This window comes from Typopeltis vanoorti, chromosome 1, assembly GCF_054136105.1.
Source record: "Typopeltis vanoorti isolate ZY-2024b chromosome 1, IOZ_Tvanoo_1.0, whole genome shotgun sequence".
Classification (NCBI taxonomy): domain Eukaryota; kingdom Metazoa; phylum Arthropoda; class Arachnida; order Uropygi; family Thelyphonidae; genus Typopeltis; species Typopeltis vanoorti.
This window is the reverse complement of record NC_143549.1, coordinates 66721944-66743540: the sequence shown is the minus strand read 5'-3', so window position 1 is coordinate 66743540 and position 21597 is coordinate 66721944. Positions and strand designations below refer to the sequence as shown.

The following is a 21597-nucleotide window of genomic DNA, read 5'->3' as shown; positions in this document are numbered from 1 at the left end:
CACTGAACAGTGCCGACCTCTCAAAGCAGTGCTCCCATCACAGCACTCTGAAGATAAAGAACTGAAGAATAGTATAGTGGTCAAACTCACTGGTGCCATGATACCTGAAAGTCAATGCAGACTAGGTGGATAAATAAAGTATATGTAAAAGTTTTAGTGTATAATGAAACTTTTCTCCTCTACTAGTTTTTTTTTTTTTAATTCCTGACCAGACCTTACTTTCTTAATGTGCCTTGTATATGAAAAGAATAGTGCCTGGAAGTTTTAACTATATGCTTGTACAAGGTAAAATGCTCTCACCCCGTTTTATGCTGCAGGCAAGGCAAAATACTGTCGACTAAAATTCCTCCCCCCCGCCAAGTTTTCAAAAGTTAGAATCCAAAATAAAATTCATAATGTATTATTGCGAGTTTTATGCAAAGGGAAAACTGAATTTGCAGTTAATAGAAAAATGATTTAAAATGCATGCATTATTCAAATACCAGAATGTAAACGAAAACTCCTCTGGTTTACATTCTGGATGTTCAGAAATACATTTTCTTAGGTATACATTGGTGTCTGTATTTAAAGAATGCAATAAATCCTTACTGGAACTCTAATTTTGTTATCATTAAGCGCCTATGAACTTGGCTTGGTCTGATTCTTTTACACCTCCTGAAATCATGTTGTTAGGTAACAGAATAACCATCCACACAAGTCATCTCTGCTAATCAAATCACCCTAGAATTAACATCTTTAGAGCAGTGCTTCAAATTTAATTGCTATAATTTAGTGAGACAAGCAAGGAGTGGGGAGAGAACAAATACAGACAATACGTGTCAAAGTATATTCCTGTGGTATATTCCTGAAGCCCCCCACAGAAAAAATTCTGTATCTAAACTTTTTTCATAGACATTAATACTACAACACATAATACAGCTTAGTATTATGTTAATTGCTAATCATAATCTGATTTCACCTTATGGGCAGAATTAAAAGGTCTTCTGTAGCATTTAGTTTGTTGCAAGATAGTAATTCATGAACAAAGTGTCAAAAAACACTAAGCACCAAAAGATTTTAAATTAAGTAGCTGATGCATTTCAATCTGAGTATAAACAAATCCTAAAATAAATTAGTGTTGCTTTGGGGATATCATTTTTACAAATTTTCTACTTAAAATTTCACTGAGCAAGAGATAAATTAGGATTGATCTTTCCAGAAAAAAAGACTGTGCACAAACTTAATACAACCAGTCCAGTACCTTTTTAATAATGAAATGCTTTGCCACTCTTTAGTTTACATATTAATACAGGCTGGGTAAATGCAAAATAGATAAAAGTAATGAATAAGGAAGAGCACTTGAACTTACCGCCTACTTTGAGGTACAGAAGGCTCAACAAGCAACTGAGAACCCATGAAGGTAAAACCTGGAAAGGGGAAAAATACAAGTACTGTTGGGGAAACTATACAAGTACTGAATCCAGAATGATACTTTAAAGCAGTGGTTCTCAATTTGAGACATTTTCCTATAAAGGGATGTCAATTCAATTACTTAAGCTGTTAATTGAAAAGATGCCTAAAGTATAGGTAAATAATTAGTCAGTCTGGGAAACACTGCCTTATAGTAGTGACTAACTAAATTTAAATTCATATGTAAAGTTAAAAAGTTCTAAAGTTTCTTAATGATACTAATATAATTAAGTATTAGAGTAATATGATTATCAATACAAGCTCAACTCATGAACTGCTGTTCTGTAAGCAGCAATCATTTGACAATGAGAAAAAAAAAAAAATTTATAAAATTTACTTTTAAGTCAGTCTTGCACATGAGGTCACAGAACCTATAGTACTATGTATAGGACAGTATGCAATGGTAATATAATATTGATGTTCTGACATACAAGTTTACACATTTACCTCATATACCAAAAGAGTACCAGCACCTATTATTTTACAAAAAAAAAAGTCCTATACTACACACACACACACACACACTGTATGTGTGTCTGTATCCTACGATTCATTTGGATATGCTGCTTCACTGAAGTCAAAAACTACTGTTTCAGAGTATAATTGAAAACTTTAAGCTGAAGAAACTGCATACCAAAGCATTTTAAATTTCTAAAACCCCTTTAAATAATACAAATGTTTAAAAAAAAAAACTACACATTTTAAGCATGAATATAGCACAAAAGATCACATGCCAATCATTCAAAACTGATTAGTCATATGCAAATCATTAGCTCGCTGTCATTTGAGTTGTACTAACAATGGATTTAATACGAAGAAATACAGAACATTACCCTGCAGAGGTCGCATTGATCTGACAGATACAAATTATTTAATATAAATATTCTTACACGTATCCAGTGTATAACTTGGAGGTCATGAGTAGCTGCGGATGCATATATTACGAGTGATATTCCACGCTGTTTATGCTGTCAGTTTTGGTTTAACGGGTCTGATATTTCATGGTAAATTGTATCTGAGAGATACCGTGAACTCCGATGTCAGTATAGTATTAGTAGTTGTTTTTTTACCATTGAAAACTATAGAGTGGATTCAACATCAGATGTTGAAGAGATTCAGCAATTTTGTTACTCAAGTCCGATGATGAGAATGATAATCAAATGCGAAAGTGATATTTGATAGTAAATTTTATCTGAGAGATACAATTTCTGTAAATTGTATCTGAAATGCAGTCCTAGCTTGCCTCCTCATGGTTCACCCTGGATAACGCTTAATGAGCTAGAGCGACCTTGGTAGCCAGTCTATCCATGGATCTCCTGGCTACTAACTACATGCAGCAATCAGAAGTGAATAGTTTGAAGAACTAACTGACTAGAAATGTCAGACCCCAAGTCCGAATCTGTGATCTTAACATCGAAGGAATTAGCAAATCAAAATGTGAATACCTTTCAAAATCCTTCTTGACCAAAATATAGACATCGTACTCCCCCAGGAAACACATGCTGCTACTGAAGAAGACTTGTACAGAAGAGGAAGAATATATGGCTACCAGCTTGCAGGAGCAACTTACCACCATGCATATGGCATAAAAATATATGCCTGCAACAACATTGAGCAAATCTAACTTGTTACTGCATCAAGTGATGATGTCAGCTTGATCGTGACGAAGTTGAGCAAACTGAAGATTGCTAATGTCTACAAGCCACCAAACGTCCAATGACCTCAGCAAGTCCTCCCTCTTTTGAGCCACCCAACTATATATGCAGGAGACTTCAATAGCCACCATGAGTTATGGAAGTATGCTCAGAATGATGAATGAGGCATAGCCCTCGCCGACTGGGAAGAGACCTCCAATATCTACTTGGTCTTTGATGCTAAAGAACGTGGCACCTTGAGATCAGCAGCATGAAGAAGAGACTATAATCCTGACTTCTGCTTCATCACCTCTAACTGCTCAAAGAAGAGTTCTCTGTGACTTCCCTCACAGCCAACATAGACTGGTCCTCCTTGAAGTGGGCATAAAAATGCCTCTTGTCCGATCAATTCCCTGCCAGAGATTGAATCCTCGAAGAGCCGACTGGGAAAAATATGCAATTGACCTTGACAAGTGCATTTGTTTCATACCTCCTACACCAATAACTACAATCGATTTGTAGGAGCGGTCATCTCTACAGCTAAAAAACATATCCCCAGGGGCTACAGAAAGGAGTATATCCCTGGATGGAACAAACAGCTATACGAGAAATTTATGGAAAGCGATGATCTGGAAATCACAGATCTCCTCCACGACTTGGACAAAGCAAGACAACAATGCTGGATCGAAACTGTTGAGGGACTGGACCTCAAGTACTCTAGCAGGAAGGCCTGAGGTGTATTACGGAAGCTAGGAGGCGCTATAACGATGACTACTAAAAAGACAGATGTCACACCAAACCAAGTTGCTAACTGCATTACTAGAATCTCGAGATGCCAACATGATAGAAACCATACCATTAAGTTAAAAGAGAAGCCAGAGACTTGAAGGCAAAACTACAAGACGAATCAGAAGACCCTCTACAAGACGAATCAGAAGACCCTTCAGCGAAGAGGAAATCAACAATGCACTAGCTGATACAAATACGGGAAAGGCCCCAGGGTTTGACGGAGTTCACCCGGAATTTCTTATTCATGCTGGCAAAAATAAGAAAAAAATGGCCTGCCAATTTCTTCTTAGAAATAATGTTAAATAGCTCTCTTAAATTCTTTTGCTGTTGCCAAAGGAATTAAAGAGAGCTAGGATCATAGCCCTTCCCAAACCCGGAAAAATCAATTGACAACCCACAAAACTATCGTCCAACTACTAAGCTGCACATATAAACTACTGGAAAGACTACTGTACAACTGCATCAGCAACAACACCATCTTTGAACATGTTCCGATAGAACAGGCAGGCTTTAGGCCTAATCGCAGCTATTGTGATCAGGTTCTGGCACTGACATCATACATTGAAGCGAGCTTTCAACAAAATCTAAAAACTTCTGTAGTTTTCCTTGATTTAACTGCCACATACAACACTGTCTGGAGAGAGGGCATGCTGTATAAACTAATGAAAGTACTACCGTGCCAAAGAACAAAACAGGTTGTTAATAACATGCTCAGCAATAGATATTTCCGTGTTGTCCTTGGAGAAAATATCAGCAATCAGAAGAAACTCAACAACGGCCTACCACACGCTCAGTACTGGCCCCTCTCTTATTTAGCCTATACATAGTTGACATGCCAGATACAGCAGCTAGAAAATTCTGCTATGCGGGTGACATAGCGTTAGCCACCAGAAATAGTCCATCTTAGTTCACCACGCTGAACTAAGACAGACAGAGGAAACTCTCACAAATGACCTTGCTGCTATGCATAACTACTTCAAAAAAAAAAAAAAAAAATGGAGACTGCAAGTGTCAACATTCCATCTCAGCAATAAATTGGCACATGACGAGCTGAACATCCAATTTGGAAATTCAGTTCTACACCATAACAAATATCCTAAAGCTACAACCACATTAAGAACATCTGCACTCTGATTGTTTTTTTTGGTGACAGAGTACTGCACTCCTGTCTGGGTCAACAGCTGCCAAAACCAAACTAATTGACTGCCAGCTTAACACCACAATGCGACTTATCACTGGAACCATAAAAACAACTCCTATTTACTGGCTCCCAATTCTGAATAACATAACACCAAACCTACGAAGACATGATGCTCTACTATGTGAATATGATAAAAATACTCAGAAATACTGAATTGCCTATACATGACATACTAAAGCTATAGCTGAAGTGACTGAAATCAAGAATGCCCCTCTCTGTGAAGCCAAACACCTGAGAACAACCAACTACAATACCAAAGAACAATGGAAACTAACGTGGAACATAAATACCAATGCGCAGCTCCAAACTTGATTCGATAGGCATCGTCTCAACATCCTGGGTATGGAACTGAGCTGAAAGACTTGGACAACGCTCAACAGGATTCGCACTGGACATGGATGATGTGCAAGCTCTCTGTACAAGTGTGGAAAAATTCCCTCACCGGAATGTGACTGCGGGCACCCGAATCAATCAATCCACCACATCTCAACTGAGTGCAGTCTTCGTGCATACACAGGTCAAAGAAATGACTTCCTGGAGGCGACATCACCTGTTATACACTGGATCAGACAACTTGATCTTAATCTATAAGTGTTTTGTTTGTTGAAAGTATAAGTGTCTTTGTTTTATTCTAATTGTTTGTCACTTACTTTTTATGTTTATTTTGACTTATGTACCTTTATAACTGCACGTAGATTGCCATACACTAAATAAATAAATCTGAGAGATACTGCGAACTCCGATGTCAGTATAGTATTGGTTAAGTGTTTTTTCTTTGTTCAATAATTTCTAGATTGAAACTGAAAATAAATAAACCATCACATTTGCAGTGTTTTTTTTAAAAGTTTTATTGCATTTTAGCACATACTAGTAACGAATGTATCTCTCAGATACATGCGACCTACACTGCAATTTTTCGACCGTGACCTCTGCAGGGTTAAAGAACTTGGACAAAATATTATTAGAGTGGATTAGCTAGGTGTCAAAGATGACAATATTTTCTCTTCTCATTTAATTATCATGATTCAAGCAAACTGTGTGATAAGGAGCAAGGTCTGAATTTGTGTGTATTTATGCAGATTATGTTGATTATTACCTTAATATAGTGTTTTATTTTATACCAATCCAATACATGAGAGATAAAATAACCTATAAGCACATCAATACCATGTGTGGACTACAAGCAAAAGTTGGAACATTTTTCTTGAAGATTTAGGAACATTCATAACAAAGGCTGTTGCAGAGGATAAGAGATAAACAGAATAAAAGACGAGATGCAGTTAAGTGTGTTTTCAGTTGTACTGGAAAGGGATGTTAAAAGGAATGATGGTTGCCAGTTCAAAAGCAATTATCATTGAACTGGTCAGAGTTGAAAGCACATGTGCAAAATGAAGCCAGTGTTAGAGGGATCAACCACCTATGAACTGAATTTCTCTCTTCTGGATGGCATCCAGATTTTTAGGAGCATTCAAGGACCCCACTCCAAATGTGTAAACAGTGTTCTAAGAATGGGCAGACTGGAATCTGCACAGAGTTAACAGCTGAATGGGTGGGTGAAAAAAAAAGGATATCTCGAGGAGAAAAGAATGTCTAGATTTCTAGAGAATTGGAAATCTATTGATATGGCTAGTGATTTGTGTACTACTGAGAGCAAGGGTAAGTGAGCTAAGATCCCTTTTGTGAGAAAAAAAGACAAGCTTGCATTTTGGTGCTGGAATCAAAAGGTAATCTAGTTTTCCTTACTTCGCTGAAGGATAGTATGGAGATACTATCCTTCAATGAGGGCACTAGTTGTTGATTATCTTGAAGCATGGTTTGTCCAGAGTAGGATTAATGGAGTGTACTATTAACAAAGCTGTGGATTAGTGGTGAAACAGGGAAGGCGATAGTCTAGAGTTCTGAATTGTTTACTATTTTGCAGATGATTGATGATAGCCTTATTTCCTTTTTTAGAAACAGGTAGGATATATGCTTGCTTCCATACATTGGGATAAGTCCCAGCTAAGTATAGAAGATTGCAGAGAAAAATCTAACATCTCTATAACCTAATAATATACAGGTTAAGATGGGTTTTATGTTGAATGCATTTCAATTTCTCTGGATTTCTAAAAAGAAATCCAGAGTCTCAGTTCCCAGGATCTAGTAATTTTTAGATTTTAAAATTATACAAAACAGTAGATGAGTAGATTATGTAAATTAATAAAACAATTAAATAAAATATTAATTACTAAACTAAGCTAAAAAATCTAGAGAAACTTGAAGGCAAAATCTAAAAATGTGTAGCACCCTTTAAATGACATGGAAAATTCATTAAACAATTAAGAAAGTTATTTTCCCACTTCATTTAATTAGATTAAAATCTTGAGCTAATCTTTTTCAGGGTTCTAACATTATTTCATTAATGTCCATTTAAACTTATCAGTACATAACATTGTAATGAAAAGCTTGTGCATTGATATATCACATTTCATGTTAAGGGAAAAAGCTCCCTACAATGAGTTCTGAACATTCTCCTTGACCAAAAAGGTTTACTCATTTCAATTTTTAACTCATGTTAAAGATGACAATACAGTTTACCAGGTGTTCATTTAAGTTGAGACTCATTCCATCTAAAACATTTTGAAGATTAATATTAGCACCTCAATAGTGCAACAAAAGAACAACTTTCTTGAAATGGAAGAGTTTGATTCCCATAATGAATTTTGTATAGCCATTTTTCAACTTAAATTAGTCATCACTTATACAAATGTGGCAAGATTTTTTTTTTCTCCCAGGAGCTCTGGTTTTTCATCCTGTATACAAGCGAATTGGCCAGAGAACACATGCAATTAAAAGAAAATGCTATTAATGGGCAACAGACGGCATTCTGTGAAAAATGAATTACGTATTTTAATTATTGCCAGCTGATTGTATACCCACTCTCCAACAATCTGGTTGTAGGTTCAACTTCCACTGTGGGCATGGATACTTGCAATTTTCTTTAGATGGGAGAATTTCATCTTTCTTTCATTGCCTGGTGTGAGCATCACCCTGCATAACAGAAGTATAAAGCAGCTTGAAAAGTTCAATGTTTGGTCTCTAGAGCAGGATTTCCAGACCAAGTAAAAATAAAATCATTAGCCAACCCATGATACAAATGCACTATAAGTTTACGACCTTTGGTGAGTGGGAACTGCATAAAAATAGAAGCAGTGTAGAGAGCAAGTTGTTTGGTATAGTATGCCTTCATGCAATCAGACTCAACAGAAGTGTTACATAACATCCACCTAGTTTCCTACATAAAATGCAATACTTATGTACACTAATAAATTTAATATGTGCACGAGCATGTATATAGTCACAAGCTTGTTTTCAACAGAAACATGAAAAAATTAAACCAGATAAAATTTACTTATCCAAGCTAAGTACTTGCTGTTCATGTCAAGTGGAATCAAAAACTAATGAAGTTATATTATCATTGCACCTCCCTAGTCAAAACTCATTGTGGGATATCCCATTCTCACACAGCTCATCATACTGTAACAAATACATTTCACTGTCTCCACACTTGCTCACACTCTCCTTATACAGCTTTCAGGGATGACCCCTTGTTTACACAATCAAAGCATCCATGCTTTGAAAAATAAAAATCTCATTGATTTTTATTGACATTAATCTAATAACCCTTATATAAGATAAAAAGCCAAATGGCTATTTTTTCTGGCAAAGTTAATTAAATTAAAAAGGGATAAAAATCCCTTATTATTTTACAGCCAACATGTGAGATCGAAAACTACAATCTAAGAGTTCCATGCTGAAGAACTATTGGTGAATCCAAGCGTAAGTGAACACCTGGTAGTACAACACCAAGGCAACTCTAAGCAAAAGGTGGAGCAAGCTCCCTCACTATCCTTGATATTTTCTCATAATGAGAAACATAGCTCCTAGGAGATGTAATACTGCCTTACATTATGAGGAGAGGTCACTACCCAGACTGGTTTCAACCTTCTTTGAGGTCTCATCAGTGAGTAGGTAGACCTGGATAATATCAATTGCATGATGTTTTAAACTTTTTACGAAGAATTGACTTATCCAAACACATCTCATCTTCTTTATACCCTCTTACCTTGCGGTGTTGAGGGTTTATTAATCATCGGACTGACGCAGGTGTTATCATTCAGATAACACCTGCATCATGGCTTGGCTAGATAGGTAAATTTCATTCCTTTCTTGTGTGAAGTACTGGCACTCCACAAGAATAACAAAACGGTAAGACAAGTGTTTCATTTTTCACACATAGGTGGGTCATCAGCCCTCAGTAAATAAGAATTTGAGATGACTGACTTATGCAGACCCTAGTAATAACTTCTATTTTTTTCTATGCTAACTAGACTGCCAATGCTTAATTTCAGACTTAATATCATTTAATTTGTTCATCAGTGCCTCCTGCCATGATGACTGCCACTGGGCAGTCAGCTTTGATCTCAAACTGTCTGTAGTCTGTACATGGTACTGTCAAACAGTACGAGGGTGGTCTGAAAAGTTCGACCTTGACCATAGATGGCAACACTATCAACAAGTTTTTTTTTCTAAGTTAGTGCATCTATCATAAGCATCCATGTGAAATTGCAAGTCATTTTATCATGTTGTTTTATACAGCTGTCTGTATCCCTTGAAATGGATAAAATTGAGTATTGTGCAGTTATAAAATTCTTTGTAAAAGTAGGTTTAATGGCAAAAGAAATTAATAAAAGTTTATGGGCACTCTTCTCCTTCATTTTCCACAATTAAGAAATGGGTTGCCGAGTTTAAATGTGGCTGTACCAGCCTTGAAGATGATCCACTTGAAGGACATCCAAAAGGTATAACACCAGAAATTATTGATCAAAAGCATGATATGGTATTGGATGACTGGCAAGTCAAAGTGTGTGAAATTGCCGAGACTATTAGGCATTTCAAAAGAACGTGTAGGATATATTTTGCATGAAGAATTGCAAATGAAAAAGCTTTGCACAAGATGGGTGCCACCCTTGCTCACAGCAGATCAAACACTGCACTCTCATGAAAATCTCTGAACAGTGCTTGGAGCGTTTTAACAAGAATAAAACTGATTTTGTGCATCAATTTATTACTATGGATAAGACTTGGATTCACCATTACACACCAGAATCCAAACAGTACTCAAAACAGTGGACAGAAGCTGGTTGTTCAGCACCAAAGACAAAGTCTGCTCCATTAGCAGGAAAGGTCATGGCATCAGTGTTTTGGGATGCTAAAGGCATATTGTTTATTAATTATCTTGAAAAGGGTAAAACAATAATTAGGAATATTATTCTGATCTTTTAACCAGACTAGATGAAAAGTCTTGAGAAAAGACCTGTTTGCAGAAGAAGAAAAAATCATCTTTCATCAGGACAATGCACCTGCCTAAAGGTGTTTTGGCAATGAAAAAATTGATGGATCTGCACTATGAATTGTTGGAACATACAAAAGATTTCAAAACAGGTGTAGTGGTTAATTTCCTTTTTACATCCCGACATTATGTTTTAATTTTTTGTATTTTTTCATCTTACCACTTCTGACATGCATAAGCTGGGTGACCTCCTTGACAGTTGAAACAGTTAGCTTTCTTTGCAGTCTAAAGATTTATTATCATGCTCTTTACTACAAAAGATATCTGCACGGTTAGCCTAGTGGCTGTGCGCTTCACAACCATATGACTGGGGAAAGAGTGTCCCAGGTTCGATTCCCATCAAAGACGCGAGGAATTTGAGGATCTTCCTCAGCCATAGCCAAGTTAGCCAGTCTTGGGCATGGGCAGCAAGGTTTTTTCTGCCAGTTTATCTGGCGTTTTTCATCCCACAAGCAGGCAAACCGGCCCCATGAACACACACAGATCTACAGCCATAAATAGTTAACCCCCATGAGGGGACTCAACTCACCCCAATAGTGATGGGGGAGAAAAAGGGAGGAAACTCCATACGAATAAATAAACTACAAAGATCAAAAGGATGTTCCTGGTGAAAAACAGATGACCTTGTCTCTCTCTCTCTCTCTCTCTGATCTTTAAAGCTGTCAACATCTCTTCAATCAGGAAGATCCCATTCTGATATCACTTCTCTACAAGAATTGAGTTTTATGAGATGTTACCATGATTGAATGAAAAAGAGAAATAATGAAAAGAGCCAGTACCATCACTGGGAGGTCCCCTCTACCACAAACAGTTGCCCCAGAAAGAGACAAGTAAAATAAATGATATGCATCATATTTAGGATGCAAAAAAGATTGGCAACCAGTTGTATACAATAATAAAGGAAGACATTCACTTATGCTTCGACATCAAAGCTCAAATACTAAGAAAGAATCACTGCTCAAGGTCCTCTCTGACAAATGTTAGTGGAGGTAGAACAGTCCTAGCAACATAAGTTGCTCAGTGTGGTGACAATATCCCACTTCATATGAACATTGATTTTCAGGAAAAAGCTTATAAACAAGTTACATTCTAACAGATTATCATCACCATCAATTTCCTAATATGTACCCTTGAGGGGTATTCAAGGTTACTATGAGATAGCACTCCATGATTAAGTTTACATTATTATTACTCTTCTACCATCAACAATTTTTCTAACTAGCGAACTAATATTGTCATATCTAACATTGTGCTTCTAAAAAAAAAAGGTATGTCTGACTGAATCAGTCCACCCTAGACCTTGGTATTTCTCTTTCCTGCTATCTTAGCATCAAATATCAGTTTTGCTAACCTATCCTCACCCATTCTATTTAAGCGGACAGACTACCTTGGATAAGCTCTGTTGAATGCACACAATGTCAAGTTTGAATTCAACATTAGGAAGTTATTCTCTAATATCTTCATTTTTAATGATCCTGCCATCAATTCATTAATTTTTCTCAGAGCCCTCATCTGTAGTTTCTTTGATCAAATGCTTTATTTCTAACCCAACGCTCAGATCCATAACTTAAATTGGCTAATTTCTTCATTATTCCATATACATTTACTACTTATAAGACGACTCGCAAATACTACAGAAAACCACTCTAAATCATGAGGCATCTTATACGGAGAGTATAAAAAGGGAAGCTTAATTTCTTGGATGAACATTTAGTTAGTTACAATACATCGTTATATAAGAAAACAGGCAGTGTTTATAAAAAAAATCAGGTTAATTTTTTGTCATATAAATTTATTTAAAATATTACAATAGATGTAAGTCTTAAAAAAACAAATAATAATTATTAACCTCAATTTTCATGTTAATTTTCTTCATCTGTTCAAAAATAGCCCTTCAGATTCATTGCTCAAAACGTTCACTGTCAATCACGCGATATCGTGTGATGCAAGTCCTCGCCTGTCGGTCGATCACGCGTTATCGCGTGGACGTCGCCATCGAGTAAAAAAAAATTTGGCCACCACACAAAATTCCAATTTTCAGCTTGGCAATGAATGTGTTAAATGATTGTCATATGGATCCCAGTTAGAATCTGGTGGATTTTGTTTTCATTGTCAGTGTCCCACAACAGATCATCTTCCATACCATCCATAAGATTAGAGATACCATACTTTTTAAATGATTTTATTAGTCTTGACTTTTACTTTATTCCATGCTTTGATCAAAACTTCAAACTAGCACTCTTACTACCTTTAGACTCCACTGTTTTATTGCTTATCATATCAAAGCTCATAGGAGTTTCATACATATTTCCAATATTTGACAATAGAAATTTATGTTCTTGTCTCAACTGAATATTAAATTTATAGAAACTGGTAAGTTTGTGGTCAAAATCTGCTAGTAGTTTGAGCAATTTTCGTTTGTCATATTACCAGATTTTGTCTGTTCATAAAACGATTGCATCATCCTGAAGTAGCTTGAAATTCTATACTTTCATCCAGATTCAATCTTGACCATTTTAGTGCATATGCTCTAATCATATTTCTTGTAACAAGATAACCATTCTGCCTTTGTTTGAATACCCATTCTGCAGCGCGATTTTCCAGTTGCAGACATTGGGTGATCCCCATTCTCATCACATTTTTTCTTTGGCAATTTTTTAAAATATCTTCTTTCTTCCTCCATTCTCTTACCATCTTCTCAGTTATGTCAAACTTTCTTGCAGCAGAACAGTTATTAGTTTGCTTTGCCATTTCAATTACCCTTATTTTAAATCAAGCTTCATGCTTTCTTGGTTTTGTTGCTGGTTCCATGATTTTAAATGATAACAATGTTAATAATCCTAAAATTTAAAAAAATGCAAAATTAATTAAAATTGGGGCTAATCACTTTTAATTAGGGTAATTCGCATAAATACTAAATCTATGCTATGCAAAAAAAAAAATAATGGATATGCATAGATAAAAAAATAACTGATATAAACAACAATACCTAACGCTGCATTAATACAAGAAAGAAGAAATTGAGGGTTGTCTTATACAACCGACATAAGCGTAAAACATAAAAATAGCCTAAAATTTAAGCCTCTTCTTATACACCAGTTGTTCTATAAGCCAACATATGGTATTTAGTTCACAACTCACCATACCAGCTTTGCTTATTTTGTTGTCTATTAACTTGCCATCTTCACTAAGAATTGTCTAAATAACTGAAATAAATATTTCAGTTGTTCTATAGGATCTCCATTCAGAATGCAGCAGGAACTATGTTCCTGCCTATTTTCATACTTTGTCTTTTTATTGCCGATTATCATGCAAATTTGTTACAGCTGTTATTGAATAAGTGTCCTCCTGCAATGAGTCCAAAGACTCATTGCAGGAGGATGCTTATTCAATTTTGTTGGAAAATCCTGGAGACTTTTTAGGAGTAATTCTGCATAAAGCAAAAAACTAAGTTTGACATGTTCAATTCTAATATCAGGCCTAATGCTATTTTCTTTCATAATGTGATCCATAATAGATGATGAATAAGAGTGGAGATAATGTGCATAATTCAGAAGACTTGGTCAGAAGGTCAAATTCCAGATTGGAGTAGAATTCTCATAGTTCCCATCTATATAAAAAAAAGAGGAATAAAGCTAAATGTGAGAATTAAGATAATGTGCATTCTTGCCCTACACCTAATTTACATCAAACCATCTTCCTGTATTTCTTTCCTTCATTCTAACTGACAACTTAAATGTAGCCTATGTATTGCAATGTGTGATGTTCCATTTATCCCATATAATTGTAGTGCTTTGAAAAGCTTTACTCTGGACACCTTGTTATGTGCCTTTTCCAGATATACAAAAAACTTAATTACAGATCTTTTTATATTCTTGTGATTTCTCAACTATTTGTTACAAAGTGAAAATCTGTTCTTGACAACCTATTTGGCCTGAACTCAGCTTCTTCTCCAAGTTTCTCACCTCTTTTCAAGTATGCTTACATAAATCTTACCTGGAACACTTAGTAGAGAAATTTCTCTGTAATTCTCACATTCAGCTTTATTATAGGTGGTCACTATGAGAGCTCTAGTCCAATCTGGAATTGGACCTTCTGACCAGGTCCTCTGAATTACGCAGTGTAACCACCACAAAATTTTTATACCTCCAAGCATTCCTGGTTGAATTATCTACTCCAGCTGCCTTTCACATTTCAAGTTTTTGATGGCAAGGTATTGAAATGTATTCCTCTAGTATGGTTCAGTCACTGCTTATTTCATTTTACAGCAGTCTTTCAAAATAATTACTCCAGACATAGGATATCCTAATCTTTAGCTTGTCACCTTTATCATCTTTGATTCCTTTTATAGTTCATGTCTAAACTTTTTCAATAACCTCAGTAACTTTTTGCCCTTTCTGATATTTACTTTCTATACTATGGCACCCCCCCCCCCCGAGTTCCGCACTGGTAGGCCGGTTCTCCTTGAATTCTCGTGACTCGAAAAGGGGGTTCGGTCCCCCTCCCTTTTTTCCCGCCTACCCCATCTAAACTACTACTAATGCCATAGGTTTGTTAACTTTTGTGGATGGAATTAGCATTAAAAAAGTGCAGAAATCTGTTTTTAATTAAGACCAAGCATTAGGATCCATCCTTCAAATACTATACTTTGTCCACCTACACACTGATATTAACATAACTACATTATCCTGGAATTTATCATGAAAAAGCATAACAAATCAAAGATGATTTGTTATCTTTTATATTACGATTGATATTTTATATAATTCATTTTGCAGCAATAATCAATGTGCTGTGCAGGCTAGGATCACCACAGGCTAGTATACTCAACAATGGAGCTGCATTCAACAGACAGCACCAAACCGCTACTATGTTCTCCCCAGGACCTTATGAATGGGCAAACTGCCTGGCTAGTTTTACTGATTACCCGGCTAATTAATGTTGTGAATTGACATGGCTAAATAATGAGCAAGAATGGAAAAATAATTTACGACATTTTTTTAATTGATAGTGATGAGAAATCAAACCGGAGAGTCTCGATACTCGTGAGACCAGCTCAATTTCTTGCACTGCAAGCCAATCTCGAGAGCTTCGGATATTCATTTTGATGCACACCAATCCGTATGCAAAAGAAGACAAAAATCGGGATCTCGAATACAACAGTATCGGTTGCAAAGAAGATCTTTTACAAAAGACATAATTTTGATGTTTGAAAGAAATAAATTTTGAAAATTTGAATCGAAGGCAAAAATCGATAAAAATCTACATTTGTTTTTCTTAATAATGGTTTTTGTCCGAAGATCGTGAGTCGAGTATTTAATATTTTATTTTGAAAAAGAAAATAGGCCTGCGCATCAAATATAGTTGTGATCTCAGGGAATTCTCAAAACGCCCAAGGACTATGATGTCAGTCTCGAGTGATACCAATTCCCATTCCTAGTAATTAATACTTATAAATAGTAAAATTGCGACATAACATGCGTTGTATCTCGGATGTTATTTTCAGTGCACAATTCATCGATTTGTTCCGATTAATTTAATAACAATGATATTTTGTATTTTTTAAATTATCCCATAATGAGTAAAAAGTCAAGTCAGAAAACCACACTCTTAAGTTATTTCAAGAAGGATGAAACCGATAAGCATAGTAGTGAAGACACCAAACCAACAACAGGATTTTTGATTTCTGCAGTCACTTTCAAATGTACATCTAAACACCGCTTATCAGGTATTAACAGCGAGTAGTTTAAAATATTCCATTGGTTAGTAGTGAAAGATAATGGAATGATGTGTTCCACATGTATGAAATATGGAAAGAGACAACCCACAAACAAGGAAGTAACTTCGGTAACTATGCCATGCACAAGACATCGAAAAGAAAGCTTGGTTGACCATGAACAAAAGGTAAGTTACACACTGATTCTTGTTCAAATATAACTGAAAAATGTATACTAGAAGAAACTAGAATATGGCAAATTTAAAAATCAATTTCAAATAACTTGCAGAGAGATGCTTTTCTGGGAACTTGAAGATCTATGCAAAAAATGGGTTATCACATACATTATTTGAAAAATTGCTTGAGCCTTGCAAGGCTATGGGCTGTTCCTACTTAGAACATCTTAACGTTGGTAAAAATGCACATTATACCTCAGAAAGAATAATGCAAGAGTTGATATTTTATCAGAAACTAGATCTGAAATAGTGAAAAATATACTTATTGCAGATTATTTCAGTGTTTTATGTGATGAAACTACAGACATCTCAGCTTTAAAACAGCTGATTGTATACATTAAATATGTTTGTCAACTTAGAAAAGAGGTCAGAGTTAGTTTTGTATCAACTTGCAATATCATTGTTGGCAAAGCTGATACTATAACTAACAAAGTAATTGAAACCCTTGACAGTCTAGGCTTAAAACTTGTAATCTGGTGGGCCTAGGATCTGATGGAGAGCTGTCATGATTAGAAAGCAAAAGGAAGTTGCAAAACTGCTCAAAGATAAAACAGATGGACTCATGGTCAACTGTCATTGTGTAAACCATCGATTGGCTCTTGCTAATGCCTAAGCAGCTGCTAAAGTACCTTATTTAGTCATGCTTAATGATATCTTAAGGCAATTGTTTCTCTTCTTCCAAAATTCCTCAGTCAGGATGGCTGGTTTAACACAAATCCAAAATATACTGAACAGTCATCAGATTAAACTTAAAATGGCTAGTGACACTAGATGGCTGTCTCATGATTCTGCAATACAATCTCTAAGAGAATGCATGGTGAGTGTTATAGCTGCACTGGAAAGAGGCCACCAAACGAAATGATATCACAGCTGAAGGTTTAAATAAATATATTAGAACATACAATTTCGTAGCTTCACTAATCATGCTTTGAGATGTGTTACCGCATTTATCTAACTTGTCTAGATCATGTCAAAGGAAAGATGTTGAATTAACTGAAATAGAGCCAGTCTTAGAAGCCAGAAAACTATTCATCATGGAATTGAAAGACACCCCTGGCAGTCATTTTCAAAATCTTGATCAGTTTTTATTATGCGTTTGTTTATTATATGTACTATATGTATACATAGTAATGTTTATTACAGTTATTAAACACCTAGAAGCAAGATTTCCAGATATGCCATTCATTTCCTGCTTTTCAAGACTTTTCAATGCAAAAAGTCATGATCAACGTGAGGCTTCTGAGATTCTTTTTGATTATTATTCTAGAAATGAAAGTCCTGCAGTTTTAAACTATGAAATTACTAAACTAGAATAGGCAGTTGCATCAAAAATGATTAATAGACAGTCATACAAAAATCTAGATCCAAGACAATACTGCTGAAATTAGCAACTACATCTGAGCTCAGTTTTTTCTAAATTTAGCAAAACTAGCTGCTGTTGGAAAGGCCATACCTGTGAGCACAGCTGAATGTGAAAGGGGTTTCTCTGTATTAAAAAGGATAAAAATCTGTATGAGGAATCTCATCAGTCAGAACACTAAATAATCTGATGCAGATTTCACTGGAGGGACCAGATCCAACAGATTTTAATTACAAAAAAGCTGACAACTGGGCTTCTAAGAAGAGAAGAATTAATGTATAGAATTTTAAGCTGCAAGCATTAAAGATGTTTTTCATTACTTAATGAGAAAATAAGAAAAATCCTAGTCTTATTTGTTATAATTACTATATAAAATATTATCCTTGTTTGCAGTAATTTCTAATAAAATTACTATTTTAAATTTGTTATGAAGAGTCTTCCTTAACTCATTCAAAATTTTTGAATGCCCGGCTAATGCTTCATTCCACCTGACTGGTAAAAATTTCTAGGGAGAACACTGCTCTACCTAGTGGGGATAACAAGTGATTTACGTGGTTTGGGCTGGTAGCATTGCTGTCCCACCACTACAAATTCTTATGAGCCACTATTGATATGCACACAAAGTAAATAAATAAAAAAAAAACTTGGCTTACCCCCAATACTATGTTTATCTTTTGTGGTGGATTAAAAAAAAAAAGCTCATGACTAACTACACTGGATAATTCTAAAGGTCTAGTCAATTCAAATTCCAGATGATCAGAATAGAGCTTTCATAATACTGAAAGTGAGAATTAAAGGAATTTCAGTGGAGAAAGAATAACCTTGGGTATTACTTTATAAAAGCTACTACTTTCCAAACCAATTAGCAAAAAACACGATATATTATCAGCTGGTTTGCATTATGTTTACTTGAAGGTTGTTTAACACCCCAACCAGCCATGTCTATAGATGTTCAGCAAAATCTGGATACGATTCTGTAACACCTATTGAATAACATGGATGAGAAGTGCAATTTTGTCTCACTATTTCATCCACCATGGCCAGTAGAGGTTAAATTTAAGACCCCCCCCCCTCCACCCATTTTCAGTGGTAGTATTCTGTAAACGGTTTTGTCATACTATTGTGTTTGTCTATAGTGATAATATATTTAAATTTTTTTTTTTTTTTTCATAAGGTGTATTGCGATTAGCAATTTGAGTTTATTAATTTTTCAGATCAATAATATCATTTGTTTGTCTTTCTCAAGGGACCACATGCTATAAATGTTGTTTGGTAGCAAGTTTGTGGAGTTTAGTGCCTACATTTTGTAGTATCATGCTTTCTAATTAGTGGCTGTTTTTGTTTCCATAGGTGTGGTGACATGCCAGTATCACTGAATTTAGAGTGGGTTAGCCTTTTAAGACCGCATAGGTCAGAGGTGTTTTGGTTCTTGATGACTGCATTTCTGGCCTTTTCTATAGAGGCAGTGATATGTCAGTGCTATCGATTAACAGGTCAGGTTCAGTTTTCAAGGATAGTGTTTGGTATAGTATGCCCACCGCTTGTAGGTCTCTACTTAGCATTTTGCCAAGAATAGTCTATTCATGCTGAAAGAAATGAAGGATACACAAATTGGTTGCCAACATGCGAAATCACATGCTTTCTTGTCTCACTGTACTAGTAGCAGCTTGATTTTTTTTGTCGCTTTTTTGTATTTTTTTTTATTATTATTAATTTGTATGATGGATCCAGTACAGTCAGCAAGTTCTGTTGTTAAGCGTTTCAGTAGCTCTTGCAAAAGAATATTGAATAATGTGCTGACATTCTGCAAAAAAAGAATCGTCAGAAGACTGTCTCCTTGTTCCCCTTTCTCAAGTCATAAAAAGTGCAAGTGCAATTGTGGGCGTATCGGGGTTGACTGTTAAAAGAATTCTTTGGGAATCAAAAAAGGTAAGCCAAAATTTAAATGTCCTAAAAAAAAGCGTCAGAGAAAGAAAACCCTCGAAACCGCAGCTTTGATTGATTTTGATGTAGACGTTATAAGAAGAACTATTCACGAATTTTACGTGGTCGAGAAAAGAGTGCCAAATGTTCCGAAACTGATAACTGTGCTTAAAGAAAAAAATAATTTTCCTTGGAAAAAGAGAAATTTTAAAAAAGAAAATACTTAATGAAATCTGATTTTGTTTTAAAAAGTCCCAGAATAAAAGGAGATTTATCATGGAGCGAAGTGACACTGCTTTATCTAGAACGCAGTATTTGAGAATAATAAGACATTTCAGAGAGGAGAAAAGACCAATTGTGTATCTAGATGAAACATAGATTGATAGCAATTTAACTTATGGAAAATTGTTGGCAGTCTAAAGAAGAACGTGGAATGCTACAACCCAGAAATGCTTCGCGGTGCATAATAATTATGTGTGGATGGAGAAATGTTTTTTTTTTTTTTTTTTTTTTTTTTTTTTTTTTTTTTACCAAATTCAAACTTACTATACAAAGCCAATTCAACTAATGAAGATTACCATGGGCAAATGAATTCTACGATCTTCGAAAAGTAGGCAGAAGAAAAACTGATTCCAAACCTTCCTAAAAATGCTGTTGTTATAATTGATAATGGTTCATATCACTATTCCATTAAACAAAGTTCCAAATCTGTCTAATAAGAAGCAAGTTTTTATGGATTAGCTCTCTGCAAATAACATTTCTCATTCCCCAGATATGCAAAAAACTGAATTGCTTAAATTTGGTCAAAAGAAACTTGCCCACAACTAAACTATTTAAATCCGACACGATGCTCAAAGAGCATGGATTTCTAGCTTTGAGGCTATACCACCATATCATTGCGATATTAATGCCATGTTTAGGCAGAAGTGAAAAGTTTCATTCGCCATTGCAACGTAACGGGGGATATTGACATGTCGTAACTTTTTAAGCTTTCAGAATAGGCGACTGAAAGTATTACAGTTCAAAACTGGGGAAAATATTGCTCTCATGTCACCTCATTGCAAAATATGTATTGGGACAGAGACGGAATTATCGAAGAATTATGCGAACCTTTGGTGATCAGTTTAAGTGAAAGTGATGGCAATTCGGATACTGATTCAGATGACTCTGAAGATTAAAAAGGATTTGATAATGGTATTTTTTTCCAACTTTTTTTTGCATGGGTTTGTTAAGAGTCACAACAAGTCATAAATAATTAAAATCTGTTTAGGACATTGAAGTGTCTCAGTTCTCTCAACTGCAAGTTTAGAATATCTAAGTTCATTTGAAAAAATTTTTCTGTATGATTATTTTTATTTTATAGAAAACCTTCTTAAAAATAAACTTAGTTAAATTTTTGATTTATGCTATACCATTTTTAATTTTGTTAATACTCTACGTACATTTTTCCAACTGTTATCCAAGCAAAATAGTTACAATTTAAAAACAGCAATGTTCGTAAAAGAAAAACTAAATTTTCCGACCTGTAATAATAAACAAACTCATCCCAGAAGACAGATTGATTACCCTATTATTGGAATGGATTCTCCTTTTTCTGACATGCGCAGAAGTGTCGAAGGATCTCTAACCAGTGAGCGAACTATAGTATACGGTTCATCCTTAGTAGTACACTATCAAACGATATGTGTTTGGTAGTGTATTTTTGGCTCTTAGTAGTATTTGTAATTTTATTATCTACACATATCATTTAGATGAAAAGGATTTTATTTTTCTGTTCTCACTTCCCATTATGTCATTGTTATTTGCGTGCAAATAACAGTTCGAAAATTTTTGATGTCTAGATAACACAAGATTGCTAAATGTTGCATTCTATGAATTGTTTTTCTTGCACTTGTCA

General features: G+C 35.3%; 1 protein-coding gene across 8 annotated transcripts in view; it reads right to left on the bottom strand.

Moving 5' to 3' along the window:
* Positions 1–21597, bottom strand: part of Imp (IGF-II mRNA-binding protein) — a 414462-nt gene that overhangs the window by 250803 nt on the left and 142062 nt on the right. For all 8 annotated transcript variants that reach the window (XM_090397775.1, XM_090397794.1, XM_090397752.1 and 5 more), the window contains exon 2: positions 1349–1406. In XM_090397775.1, the coding sequence (XP_090253901.1) occupies positions 1349–1395 (47 nt within the window). In that variant the 5' untranslated portion in view covers positions 1396–1406. The remainder of the gene's footprint in view (positions 1–1348; positions 1407–21597) is intronic.